At 41.7% G+C, this 13,321-nt stretch overlaps 1 protein-coding gene across 4 annotated transcripts in view; it reads left to right on the top strand.

The window, feature by feature from the left end:
- Positions 1–13,321, top strand: part of ACBD4 (acyl-CoA binding domain containing 4) — a 256,696-nt gene that overhangs the window by 76,612 nt on the left and 166,763 nt on the right. For 3 of the 4 annotated variants that reach the window (XM_086923869.1, XM_086923870.1, XM_086923871.1), the window contains one exon: positions 9,753–9,971. The exons of the other annotated variant lie outside the window; for it this stretch is intronic. In XM_086923869.1, coding sequence (XP_086779995.1) covers positions 9,753–9,971 — 219 coding nt within the window. The remainder of the gene's footprint in view (positions 1–9,752; positions 9,972–13,321) is intronic. 4 annotated transcript variants of the gene reach the window in all.

The following is a 13,321-nucleotide window of genomic DNA, read 5'->3' as shown; positions in this document are numbered from 1 at the left end:
CTAAAACTGTTAACTCGACAGCAGTAGTCTTTGATAGGGTCTCCTAGACCTTCTTAAAGGAAGTCCTCCAGAAATTCAAGTTTAGGTGAGAACCATGCGGTAATGGCTCTCTACTCAAGCCCAGATTCATGAATAAGAATAAACAGATACCTCTCTTCCCTGTTTTTATAACAATCTTTATAGGGTTTTTAAACAAAACATAAAGAAAAGGTGTAATCGACAGACTAATACACTGGGAGCTTAGCATAGATGCAAATAAGAGCAACGCTTGTAGATCCAGCAGGTAGGTCCAGCGAGAGTTAATTTACAACATGTGTTTGTGTATATGTAGGAGAGATTGTCGAGTGCACCCTCCTTCCTGTTTATTCTGAAACAAGGAACCAAACAAGTATGGTGTCTATCCCTACTGTTTCTTTTAGTTATTATAGAACCCCCTGTTCATTTCACAAAGAAAGAATAATAAGATCAGAGGCAGCCCATTTCCATCAGGCAAACAGTAGTGGCAGATTCAGATGACCTATTAATTTTCACAATTGATTCCGACGATTATGGAAGAAATTAATACATGTTGAGCAGTAGCTGGATACTCTCCAACCTAACAAAAAAACTTAAGTTATTCCCTTTGAATATTTGTGTTTTTGGCTCTTCTGGACTAAAATGACAAAAAGACAACCTTAAGTGCTTGGGCCTATGGTTTGGCATAGATCTAAAGAACTCTACCTTCCAATGAAAACAAAATCCTCACCAAAATCAAAAACACTCTATGCATGAATTAGGACCTCCTCCTACCCCTTCCCTTTCCGGAAAAAGCTTAGGGGTTACTATTAACGCTGATCTCTCACTTGGAGGACATGTGAGGCAGTGGTTTATACTAGTCTCTTCTAATTGCGCAGAATCAGGAAGATTGCTCATTTATTGTCTCACTCAGCCCTCGTTCAGGTCGTGATAGTGCTGGTTATTTCACGCTTGGATTTCTCAAACTCTCTCTATATTGGTCTTCCTCAGTTTCTGCTCAAACGTCTACAAATAGTTCAGAATCAGGCATTAAGATTCATTCACAAACAGCCAAGATGACAATCGGTTAGGCCCTTGCTGCTAAAACCTAATTGGTTGCCCATGGCGCAACATCCTGCTTTTAAGACGGGCTGCCTAGTCTTCAAGGCGCTGCATTGTAATAGCCCAAAATTTATCAGTAATATGATCATAAAGCACCTCCCTCGTCGCAAATTACATTCAGCCCACCTTCACCTACTTACCATCCTGACCATCAAACGACAGGGAGGCTGCACGTTCTCTCACCTTGCCTCCAAATTCTGGAACTCTCTCCCATTGACAACCAGGAGCTGCGACAACCTCCTGGGATTTAGAAGGGCCCTGAAAACATGGCTGTTTGGGCAACCTATTAACCTATTAACTGGTCTTCACGCAACAACATGATGCATGATTAGCGCCATAAAACCTTTGGTGACCGTGCGCTTTACAAGCTCTTGTTAACATAACATAACATTGTCTCCTAAATGTATCACATGGTCGGGTAGAACAGTATCTATAAAGATGATGATGATGATTCCCCCGCGCCCCATTCCCCCACCCCCATCAGTCAACTTTATGGACATGCTTACGGCCTCACTTTCCAACCACTTTTCAAAACGGTAGACAAATACATTTCAGAATTTCTCTAGCAAAAAACCAAGAATTTCTCTAAACTAAGTTAAAATGAATAAACTTAAAGGAGGTATACATATTCCAGTTTTTCGAAGTCATCAAACTTTCATCCTTTCATTTGTGAAAAAATAAAATAAGTGCCCTCAGGAGGTCACTGCAGCCACAACATCCATTGCCCCTTCGAGCGCTGCCAAATGATAGTTCCAACACAACTACTAACCATCACACTCTTACAAGTGCGACAATTCAGACTATTCCTGGGTCCCAAAGCTATAAGAAGGGATTTGGCAACAGGTATTGGCCATTTCAACTGTAAATTGAATTGATAAACAACTGTTGTTGTGTTAGACAAACAATGCCACCATGTGACAAGCTGCCATATGTGCTGGTGGGGACAATTAAGTGCAAGTGCCAAACACCAGAAACCACCAGCTCAAATTAAGCACTAACTAGGCATCCAGGGATCATGGTGGTTTCTACCTATCGTACAAATCCAACCCTATAGCTATACGCTATACTATTTTGTTCGACATTCTGAATCAATCATCTCAAACAGATTAGACTACATCTCTCACATAACATCATTAGGAGCACTATAGAAGCGATGGGAAAATTATACAAGGAGCTTTAAATTACAGATGCAGTACTTGGCACGACAAGGGCATTAAGATAGAGATCAATACAATATAGTGGGAAAACAAGACCACTAAGGGTATCAGTTTGGTGGAAAATCTAGGCTCTTACCCAAACCCTAACCCCTTCTCAGCACTACAAGAAGAACATGATCTTCCTCACAAAGAATTTTACAACTTTCTGAAACTAAAGGTAGCCCTGAGAAGACTGAGGTTTGACCACAATCCCAAGTTCCCATAGCTATTAGGCAAATTAGGGAAGTAGAAACATATTGCCTCTGAAGCCTATAACATCCTGCGACAAAAGAAACCATTTTTTACATATTTACTAGGGACAAAATGGATAGAGACATGTTGGCTCCTCTTTGTGACTAAAATAACTCACGCCCTTCCAATACAAGATTCTTTTTCAATGCATAAGGCCTTGGGGACACCAGACAAGCTTCAAATATAAGGCATACTGGAAATGTGGGGAGGCAGATGGAAATTTAGATCATATGCTATGCAATTGTAAGGTAGTCACACCACTATGGGTGAAGATACAGAAACATACACAAAAAGTGTTCAACATTCAGTTCCCCCTAGACCACAACACAGTTGCCTTGGACATCCCCAACACCCCTCACTAAATAAGTATGACCTGCTCCTCCTACTAGGAATCAAACTGATACAATCGCAGTGGAAAAAAAGCTTAAACAAAATCTCATACCAAACATGGTGGTCCTGGTTATATTCTCAGAGGAGGGCCAACAATGTACTGAATTCAGAAATGCAACCTGTACACAAATCATGGAATCTATGGGACAGAATTGATATGTACCTACAACAAAGCAAACTCCTGTGACGACCTGGTAAACTACCTTTCACAATCATATCCACTAAAACAACATTAGCTGAGTGTGTAACTAGGATGTCTGGGTTTAGCACTAGGAGGATGTTACTACACACGGTGGATACAGTTACAGATACCATTTCCCTCTCCGTAACATCTGTCATGCTCTATTCCTAAGGGACAGGATACTTCTGACCCTGCATGGTGTATTTCTTGATACACTGTCATACTACAACAACTATTTCAAAAACTTCACTAGAATGCACAGTTTAACATCATTTGGTCAATTCGAATCTCTCAAACTATAGATACTTACCTTATCACATTATACAATTGTAGTAGTGCAAGGAGTTGAGACACACACTGGTTGGCCTCGTAATGTGTATACATTTATTTGGTTCAGGATAACCGTTAAAGTAAAAGCTCAGTAGGAAATTCAGGATAATCTCTGAGGGCCTCAAGTGATGGTGGCGGGTCCCTTTTACCAGGCCTTCAGGAAGCTACACGTCTCTGAGTCCCCAAAAAGGAAAAACAAAACCCAAAAACAGAGGATTAGCCTAGAGTCACTGTTTTACTGCCAGCTTCACCAGTCAGGTAGCACTACAGAGTCGCACCCCACCAAAAGGACTGCGTGGCTCCTGGCACTTGCCTCTGACCACAACCCGTGCCCTGGCCATGGCTTTGGGACTTGAGACGTCCTTATTACCCTTCTGGCCCCCGGGATTGCGGTTGGTGCACAGTAATGGTGGCTTGTCGGGTGTTCCTGCTCCTTTGTCTCCCAGGCAGCCAGCTGTCTTCTTCCTCTGTGCTGTGTCTGAGACGCGGGCTCCTTCGGCAGGGAAATCACCCGCCTCTACGCCTCTCGACGCAGCTGACGCTCCTCTCAGGACTCAAGTCTCCACTTCTCATACATCTGCTTCTTTCAGCTCCCTTTCGTCATCTCTCTTGATCCCTCTGGATTCCAAGTCATTCTCCTGTGATTCCCGCAACGTCTACCTGTTCTCCTCACACTCCTTTTTACCTCCAGAGGGGTGTGGCCACTCGTGCACCTCCTTTCCAGAGAAAGCTGGAGCGCTACTGGTCTCGAGGACCTGGCAGAGTGTGTCGGCCATGATGGATTCTCGTTCCTCCTTACAACAGCGCTTTGAATCCTTACTAATTCCTAGCTGCTGTAAGTAAATCAAAGGAGTGATTGGAGCTTGTTTAGATAGATCCAGCGATACAAAAGGGGATGATAGACGGAGCGTTTGAGCAAATCAAACACTCACCCCCCAGTCAACTGATCTGGGTTTAATCCATCACCATTATTTAGCTCACTCAGCCACCCCAGTTCAGACATGGCCATATGCAAATCATTCTGATCCTGTGCCTCATGGGAACAGTCCAGCCCGAACTGCCAAGCCATGTCTTCCCTGGACCGGAAACAAGCATCCTGGGACCGGTTTCGGATTCATAATCCTCATCAGCCAGGCTATCTTGAATCCAGTGGCCAAGTGAGCAAGGGACTCACGTCTGAGCATACCCTGCCAACTTAGGGCGAACAAAGCGATACAAAAGGGGATGATAGACGGAGCGTTTGAGCAAATCAAACACTCACCCCCAGTCAACTGATCTGGGTTTAATCCATCACCATTCTTTAGCTCACTCAGCCACCCCAGTTCGGATATGGCCATATGCAAATCAGTCTGACCCTGTGCCTCATGGGAACAGTCCAGCCCGAACTGCCAAGCCATGTCTTCCCTGGACCGGAAACAAGCATCCTGGGACCGGTTTCGGATTCATAATGCCAGTAACTGGTCCTCGGAAGCTTGTTTCCGGTCCAGGGAAGACATGGCTTGGCAGTTCGGCTGGACTGTTCCCATGAGGCACAGGGTCAGACTGATTTGCATATAGCCATGTCTGAACTGGGGTGGCAGAGTGGGCTAAAGAACGGTGATGGATTAAACCCAGATCTTTAGACTGGGTGTGAGTGTTTGATTGATTCAGATGCTCCGTCCATCACCACCCCCTTTTGTAGATAGATCCAGCACCTGTGCTCCCAATTCAATATAAATGGACAGTGGATGTGCCGTTCCTCCTAGAGAGGGAAGGGGGCGGTTGGGTTGTTTATTATAGGAGGATAAAGAGAGGTGACCACGCGGATGTTGCAGAGATCCAAGTGATCAGATCTGAATGCCTTCTCACACACCTCAAGGGATGTCATGCTTCATAATTGGGTGCACGCCGAATCAGCATTGCAATACTCGATGGGCTCTTCAGTGGGAGCTCCTTAGTTGAGATCTTTGACCTTTTTGCCATATGATGAGTGCAAGTGAGGGGAAATACTGAGTATTGGGTTGTGCGTGAATCAGTTGAAAGAGCTTACGGAGGTTCCAGAGCAAATTTAATAGAGGTCCCTGTGGCACAATAAAAACAGGAGAGCTATCGTTGGTAATAATGTACTACAAATAGCTATGGTGGCTGTTGAATAGGGTCAACATGTTTCATGCCTCGGTGCCTGGATGGTCAGTGGCATTTCTTCAGGACTTTGCTACCCTACACTGGGAATGAACCTGTATGGTAAACTGTGGTTTCCTATCCTGAATAATTGTATATACACTGCATCTGCTGTGGTGTAGAAGGGGGGGATCCAACCCTAAAGTCTAGTGACTGGACACCTCAGGAGAGGCAGAGGACCTCGCTTTGCTGCAGAGAAAGCGAGCCTTGCGGTACTGTGCCCGGGACCTTCTGACCTGTAGGTGCAGTATATACATCCACTATAGCTACTTGTAGTGCATTATTACTAACTATAGCTCTCCTGTTTTTAATGTGCCAAGGGGACCTCTAATAAACCTCACTCACACACCACCCTACACTCTGTATTTTCCCTCACTTGCACTCATCATACAGCAAAAAGATCAAAAGATCTCCGCCAAAGAGCCCCCACTCTAGGGCCCATTGAGTATTATAGCTCAGACTCGACGAGGAGCGCCCAGTGATGAAGCATGACACACATGGCGTGTGATACCCATTCAGATCTGATCACTCGGACCCCCGCGGCATCCGTATGGTCACCTCTACTGATCCTCCTGTAATAAACAACACTACCCAATCCAACACCCCCCTTTTCCCCATCTAGGAGGAACTGCACCCCCACTGTCTGTTTAATTCCTAGCTTCGTCAAATGTGGTATCCATGCAACATCTTTCACAGTTTTAAATTACCTCCATAGAGATGTCCTATTGTTTCACGATGTACGTTGGATATGCATTTAATTGTATACTTGTTCCCTTATTTCTATTAGAAATTGAATAAACATCTTGAGAATAAAAACAGAAAGATTGAGAGAAATGCTGTCAGTAGATTGTATTCACAGTACTTTAGATTCTTCTTAGAGACACTTCTATTCAGTCAGTACAGCAAAAAGGTTCAGCCAACATGTGGTTGGCCCCTTTTAGTGCACAGGACTGGGGCTTTTTCAGAGCTGTAAATGCACTTGTATATATGATACACATTAGAAAATATTTGTAAGAATTATTGTCAGTAATGTAAATACCTCAAGCATGCTTACTTACATTTCTGTATGGAAGCTTGAACTGCATGCATGTTTAACACACTATTTTGAGTTAAAAGAAGGAAGGTGAAAATACTTGAGAGTGAATAAGCTTGAGCTTTTAAAAATACAGAGCGTTACTGTTAGCGGTGGGAGGCTGTATAGAACTTAGGAGAAACACATGGGAATAGTAATTACCATGGAATGTAAGATCAAATTCTTGACAGTTCAAATTGCAAGGTAGTTTTCTTGAGAGTCATTGGCTAGGTAAAAACAGAACTAGTGTAGAATATAACTGAGGCGAAATCAAGGATGCAACAGGAACTTCTCCAGCATTGGATCATTCATATTCTTGAATCATTCCCGGCCATCAGGCTGGGAGTTCCCGGTAATCTTAAATAGCAGTAAGCAGTGTTAAAATGCCAACAGGCTTAAGCATTGTTTGTTTAGGTGCTCATCCACCTCATTTGAAGGAACCCAAAAGGCAATGAGGTTGTAGTGCAAGCTCTCCTACTCTGAGGCTCCAATAGCTCATACCTCTACTGCACATCGTGCGTGAGAGAGTCCCCAGGCAGAGGGCTGTTGTAACATTTCCATGACCTTAACCTGACACTTTTTCTGATCTACCCTGGGACTTCCCCAGCCCTACCTTCATCTTTCAAAAGTTGTTATTACGAATCCCAACATAGGACTTCCATGCCACCCTTTGTCAGAGTTGTACTCACAAAAGATGCATCCATGGACGGCTGGGGAGCACACACGCAGGAACTTACGACCAAAGGTCTTTGGTCGGATGTGAAAAAGAAGCTCCACATAAACATCCTGGAGCTCTGAGCCATAAGACTGGGTCTCCAAGTATTCCTCCCAAGGCTGGCAGGTCAAGCAGTCCACATAAGAACAGACAACATAACATCAATATTTTAAATCCCCAAACAAGGAGGAACAAGGTCCTGGCTTCTATCAGTAGAAGCGAAGTCACCGAGGGGCTGGGCCTTTCCCATCAAGTGAACATTGCAGTGGAGCATCTCCCTGAACAGCAAAATGATCAGTCCGACAACCTCAGTTGAGTATAAAGACTATCAGGAATGAAAACTCTACCAGGAAAAAATTGTATTATTACATCTCCCACAAATGAGGTCGCACCACGCTGGATTTGTTTGCCACCCAAAACCACAAGAAAGTACAGTATTACACCAGCAGCCTTTGGCAGCCAGGGTCCAGGGGCAATGCTCTTGAAACCAAATGGTTCAACTTCTTTATGTACGCCTTTCTGCCATTTCACCTCGTCGCCCGCGTTCCTGAGTAAAGCAGAGACAGACCATTGTACCTGATTCTCATTGCCCTTCCCTAGTTTTGCCAGCACTGGTTCACAGAGCTCCTGAATCTCTCGGCACACTCCAGTATAATTGAAGATGCATCCTAAACTACTCTCCGGAAACAACTGAGACATTCTACACCACGACCTTTGAGCCTTACAGCAAGGCAACTGATGGCCTGGGGTAAAATCATCTTGATCTCTCAGCACTATGTAGTAACATCGAGGAGCAAGTTTATATTGACAAGACAAACAACTCTTCCCACCAATTGTTTGTTTCCTTACGCTATTCAAGAATAGGCAAACTTCTATCCTTGCCCGGAAAAGCATATTGGTTATCAGCCTGCATCGCTTTCTGCCTCAACAATTATCCAATCTAGGGAGGCGTGAGCGCACATTCTATCAGGAGCATTGCTACGATTGTAGCACTGTACGCTGGTGTGCCTTTAAGAAGCATCTTCGGTACAGATACCTAGTAGAGCAGGCACTCATTCAGAACTAATTGGTCAAAGTCAGACTCCCAGGTAGAAACATGGGTGCCAGTACGCCATCCAAATCCTATCTTGTGTGCAGGATCCCATCTGCACATCTCTTAAACACAAAGCTTAGCTCTGGTCAAAGATTCCATGCTCAAAGCTGTATTAGTTAATAAGTGCATGGGGCAAAGTACTCTGCACGGAAAAAGGGAATGGAAAACACTGATAAACCAAAGATTCACTATAATTTTAATAACGAAATAGAATATGTTGCTATATGCATGAGCAGTTATTGTTAGTTGGAGAAAAAAATGGAAATAAGGTAGATGGGTTTGTAATGAAAGGGAAGAGCACAGTCTGGCATACAGCAATATGCAGACACAAGGGGCCTGTTTCAAATGTAAACTTAAACTATATTTGTAAGAGTTGTTTTCCTTCAAGTCTGCTGAGCAGACGATTTCCCTTAAGCGCTGATTGAGCTGAGTTCAAGTATTGCGTACCTGAACCACTATGACTTTTTTTATGTGTTAATTGTGATACGGATTTCTTGCTTTCGGTTTAAACTGAGAAGCTCTGGAAAATCAACACCTAAAGGGAAATATGCTTTATCAGTGTAATCTGATAAACATTCTTAATCAATAACTGCCGTCTAAATCAGCAAGCATCCGGAGGGAATGAGAGTGTGAGAAGAGAGTATATTTACAGGACAACGAGAGGCTGTGAAAAGTACAGAACGACTGAGCCAGAGTTACACTGAGTGATATAGGTAGACCCAAGGAAAGCAGTGTTAAACTGGGATTATGTGGTGTTCAGAATGTCCCCTGCAGACACCGAATTGGGGAGAACTGTAGACATTGCGCAATATTAACAATTTAAATGAAATGCATGTGTTGTATATGTGCATCTATGAAAGCAATATGTTTTGTTAGCAATGGAAACACTATCATTGAATTTATGCATATTAAGGAAAGTGTGCTCTTGAAACAGGTCAACACTGATGTCTCATATTTAGGAAAACATTTGAAAAACATTGTGAGAATTCATAATAACGAAATACTGAAAATCAAAAACCCTAATCACATTTCTTTCTCTGACATAATTGCATGTGCATTAGTATAACCACATTAAATATGGTGTCAGCAGTGTGCTTTTCCCACTTGAAACTGGTTGTAGCTGCTCCTGATACTGGAAAAGAGCAAAAGCAAAGGGCTGTGTATGAAAACTATTTAATAAAATCCAGTCTATCCTCTCTTGTAATATCCTAATTGCGAACTAAATCTGTATTACATTATTGCTGCAGGTGAAGAACAGCACCATCCGAAAGAGGAAAGTTGCCACAGTAAACCTGTTGAAAACGGCTATATTTTAACACAGTTAAAAGAGGAAGAAACCGAACCAGACGCTGAAATGCCCGTTTCCCAACAAAGACATTTGGAACTGGAGCAGAGGATAGAGAATAATACACATGCAGAGAAGCTCTGGTTACAGACCCCTTTCCTACAGCTGGAAGAGAATTTAGGTAGTTTTTTTTGTGTTATTGTTTTTTGTCGCTTATCAGTCACATACATTTGAGGGTCAATAGCTGAAGGGGGAAGCACACAGATAATTGAACTCCACTAGAAAGGGTTCCATTGTGCATGATGCGTGGATCACTCTTCTCTCTGGACTTCAATTCTTCACTTCCCATCAGCAAGAGCCCCTCATTGAATTCTCTGAGTGATTTCTATTTTTGCCCTGTTATCCTGCCTGCCTTGTCCAATTTTACCTGTGGTACTGCTCCTTTACATACGGTATTACTCCTGTCTCCTCTGGTGCCCTGGAAGCGCCTCTCTTCACCCTTTCTAGTAGCGTCCAGTTATCTGTGTGTTTCCCCTTTGGGCTCGATGTTCTCAGAGTCCTAATAATGATCCCACATTGCGTTAAAGTATGATCCAGCGTTTCAGGAACTAACAAATGTTATCATCTGGACCCAATTCAATACCCTACAGTCCCTTTCACGGTGGGTGAGTTTAAACCAAAACTTACCTATTGGTTCTTCTTATTATCCACTTTCTTGGTGATGACATCTTTATTTAGTTAATCAGGGTTTAGCAACATAATATCAGATCTCTAAAATATCAGCATAAAATAGACTCTTCATATACTAAATCAATGACACTAATAATGACAAACTCATTTGAGAGTTAAAAATGCTTTATCTAACATAATGCGATTGCTCATCAAGTACAATACAGCTTGAATCATCATAGATCACCACACAAAAGAAACAATAGCAAATAAACAACAATTGTACATCTCAAATGTCAGTGCAATGAGCGGATAGGCATAGAGACAAAAGGATAAAAACATTTGTAAATAAAGTTATGCAAATTCAGAATATCATACTAACCGATCTTATAAGATTCAAGCTATCTGAAAAGCTACTCTCTGGCCATGAGAGTAAGCTATGCACTCAAGAATAGTTGAAGAGCAAAGTCAAAGAGTGGATCAGCAGAACAGCAGCCAGCACATAGAATTCAGGAAACAGCAAATTAGCTCTCTCCTCTCGCAAAGTAAGGAAAACGCTCGCACCAAAACCCACCCCCTTTCTACAACTAATTATGCCCTAAATTCACTAAAGGTCCAACCCTTGTTGTGTCATCTCACATGGTTTTGTACATTGAGATTGGTCCGAAACAAGGGGTGTTCAATCACACCACTCTCTATGTGCCTAACTTAATAGTATCCCATTGTTCCAACTTCACACACTCTAATCACTTCCAACAGAGGAAACTCTTGTATCGGGCTTCCATGTTTTGTATGTCTCTCCATCTCACCTATGTATCATTTTTGAAATACAAATATACAAATGTCTCATGCTCTGCTTGGCAAGGAAGTTCCATTTCTTTTTATCTGCAACCTTGACCATCATTAGGAACTTGTGAAGGACAGATCACTGTTTTAATTTTCTCCTTTCTACACATCTAATAGTCCATGGTAACTCTAAAATGTCTCTCAGGCCTTTTCTGCTGAGCAACAGACTATACTTCTGGGAAAAACAAATACATGTGCTATTTATCATATTATAAAACTCCAATATTAAAAGCTCTTTGAATGCTTTCACCTGATTTATTTTCTTACGCGCTGCACAGTTTTTTTTTAAATTGTTAGTGAAACATAAGCTCTTGACTTTTAACTTATTTCCTACATTAGTCATGTGCATTTGGGGCCTACTCTAACACTCCTAACACGCGCTTTCGCATTTTTTATTTTTCCTCTTTAGTCTTGCTCAGTTAGTTTTCATGTCTTTTGGTTAGAATTTAACACACTGAGGAGTTCAATCCGAGCAGGTTTTATTTCTTGAAAACCCTGCTCCATCAATCCCCCCTTTGATAGTGACTTGAACCATCCTAAAAACACAACCCAAAAATCTGATTGTCATCATTTATACTACTTCATTTATACTACTTCAGAAAGCAGTAGATCTCTTTTATTTCAAATTAGCCCCATCTATATCTTTTACTATTCCATTGTAATTTCCTCTTCTATCTTCCAATTCTATCTCTTTTCTTTTTCCCTTCCTTGCTCTCTGTTTAGTATCCAGTGTTTGTTTCTTGCATTTGCAACACTTATATATTAACATCAGCATTAGTATCCCTGTAGCTACAGCAACTATAGTGTGTTAATATTTTCACTAGCTAGCTATTACCAAAAGTAGAAAACCAATTACCAACTGAGGAGAAATCTAAGTCTCTCCCAAGCACCATAAACCATCAGTTCAGTTAAATCTTCCTGCAAATGTGTAATATTCATAATATATCCCTTCAGTGCTCTTACTTTTGTCAGGGATATAAATACAGCACTGTTGAATTTTCAACATGTTACAGACTCCACCCTCTTTTGCCAATAATACATCAAAGGCAAGTCTATTCTGTAAGACCATGGACCTTATAGCAAACATTTCTGTATCAATCATTAAGAACCCAGCAGCAGTATCTGTTGATAAGCGATCAACCACTGTGGACAATTTTCTAATTTTGTGTGAATTTGGAATTACCTCAATTGAAGGTATCAGTGCTCCAAAAATATCACCCACAATCTCTGCAGCATTAATTCCCCTTTTATTTCATGTTAATTCGCTCTTCTTTTCATTGATCCCATGATTTTTATCTAAATGGTATACTTTTGGAAAAACTATCTCCATATAACAACACCCATACCAATGTGCAGGCAACCTATAGTAGGCATTTTTACCACACACAATGTATTCCAGAGAAAACAGGATACATACCACCTCTTATTCCCTAACCTCCCGTAGTTAGCAAAACATGATCACATTCACTGTAACCAATGAAACAATTGTTAAAATCTGTTTTCAGTCTTATTAAGCAAATCTTCCCCCTATGATGCCAATCCATAGTCAATGCAGCATATGTCTCACCCTTCTTGTAATCACCTTCTCTAAAAGCCCATGGACGTACACAGGACGTTTGCTCAGCAGACTTTTCCTTAAAACTCTGTCTTCTATATTCTACCAAATTTATAACCTCAATCTCCTCCTGGCGTAAACTACAAATTAAATTATTACGATGCGCATATACAGTATCTATTGTTTTAGTCGTGTGAAAAAATTCACCTAGGTATTCTGCATTTTTCGCACTAATTACCCAATTCATAATCTTTCTAGTTTGGCACCTCAGAAAATACTAAATCATAATTCGAATAAAAGTACTGTAAACTTCCCTTTTCATCGAACAAACTTGTTAGTACACAACATGAAACTCCATATGTTAAGGGACGGTGATGATAGGTCACTCCCTCAGACACAGATGAAGGTAATTGAATGCACACATAACAATTCCCCGCATTCATAGAATCGACCTGCTCATA

Source organism: Lissotriton vulgaris, chromosome 5, assembly GCF_964263255.1.
Source record: "Lissotriton vulgaris chromosome 5, aLisVul1.2, whole genome shotgun sequence".
NCBI lineage: Eukaryota > Metazoa > Chordata > Amphibia > Caudata > Salamandridae > Lissotriton > Lissotriton vulgaris.
The sequence above is the reverse complement of the archived record's forward strand: the minus strand, read 5'-3'. Positions and strand labels throughout refer to the sequence as shown.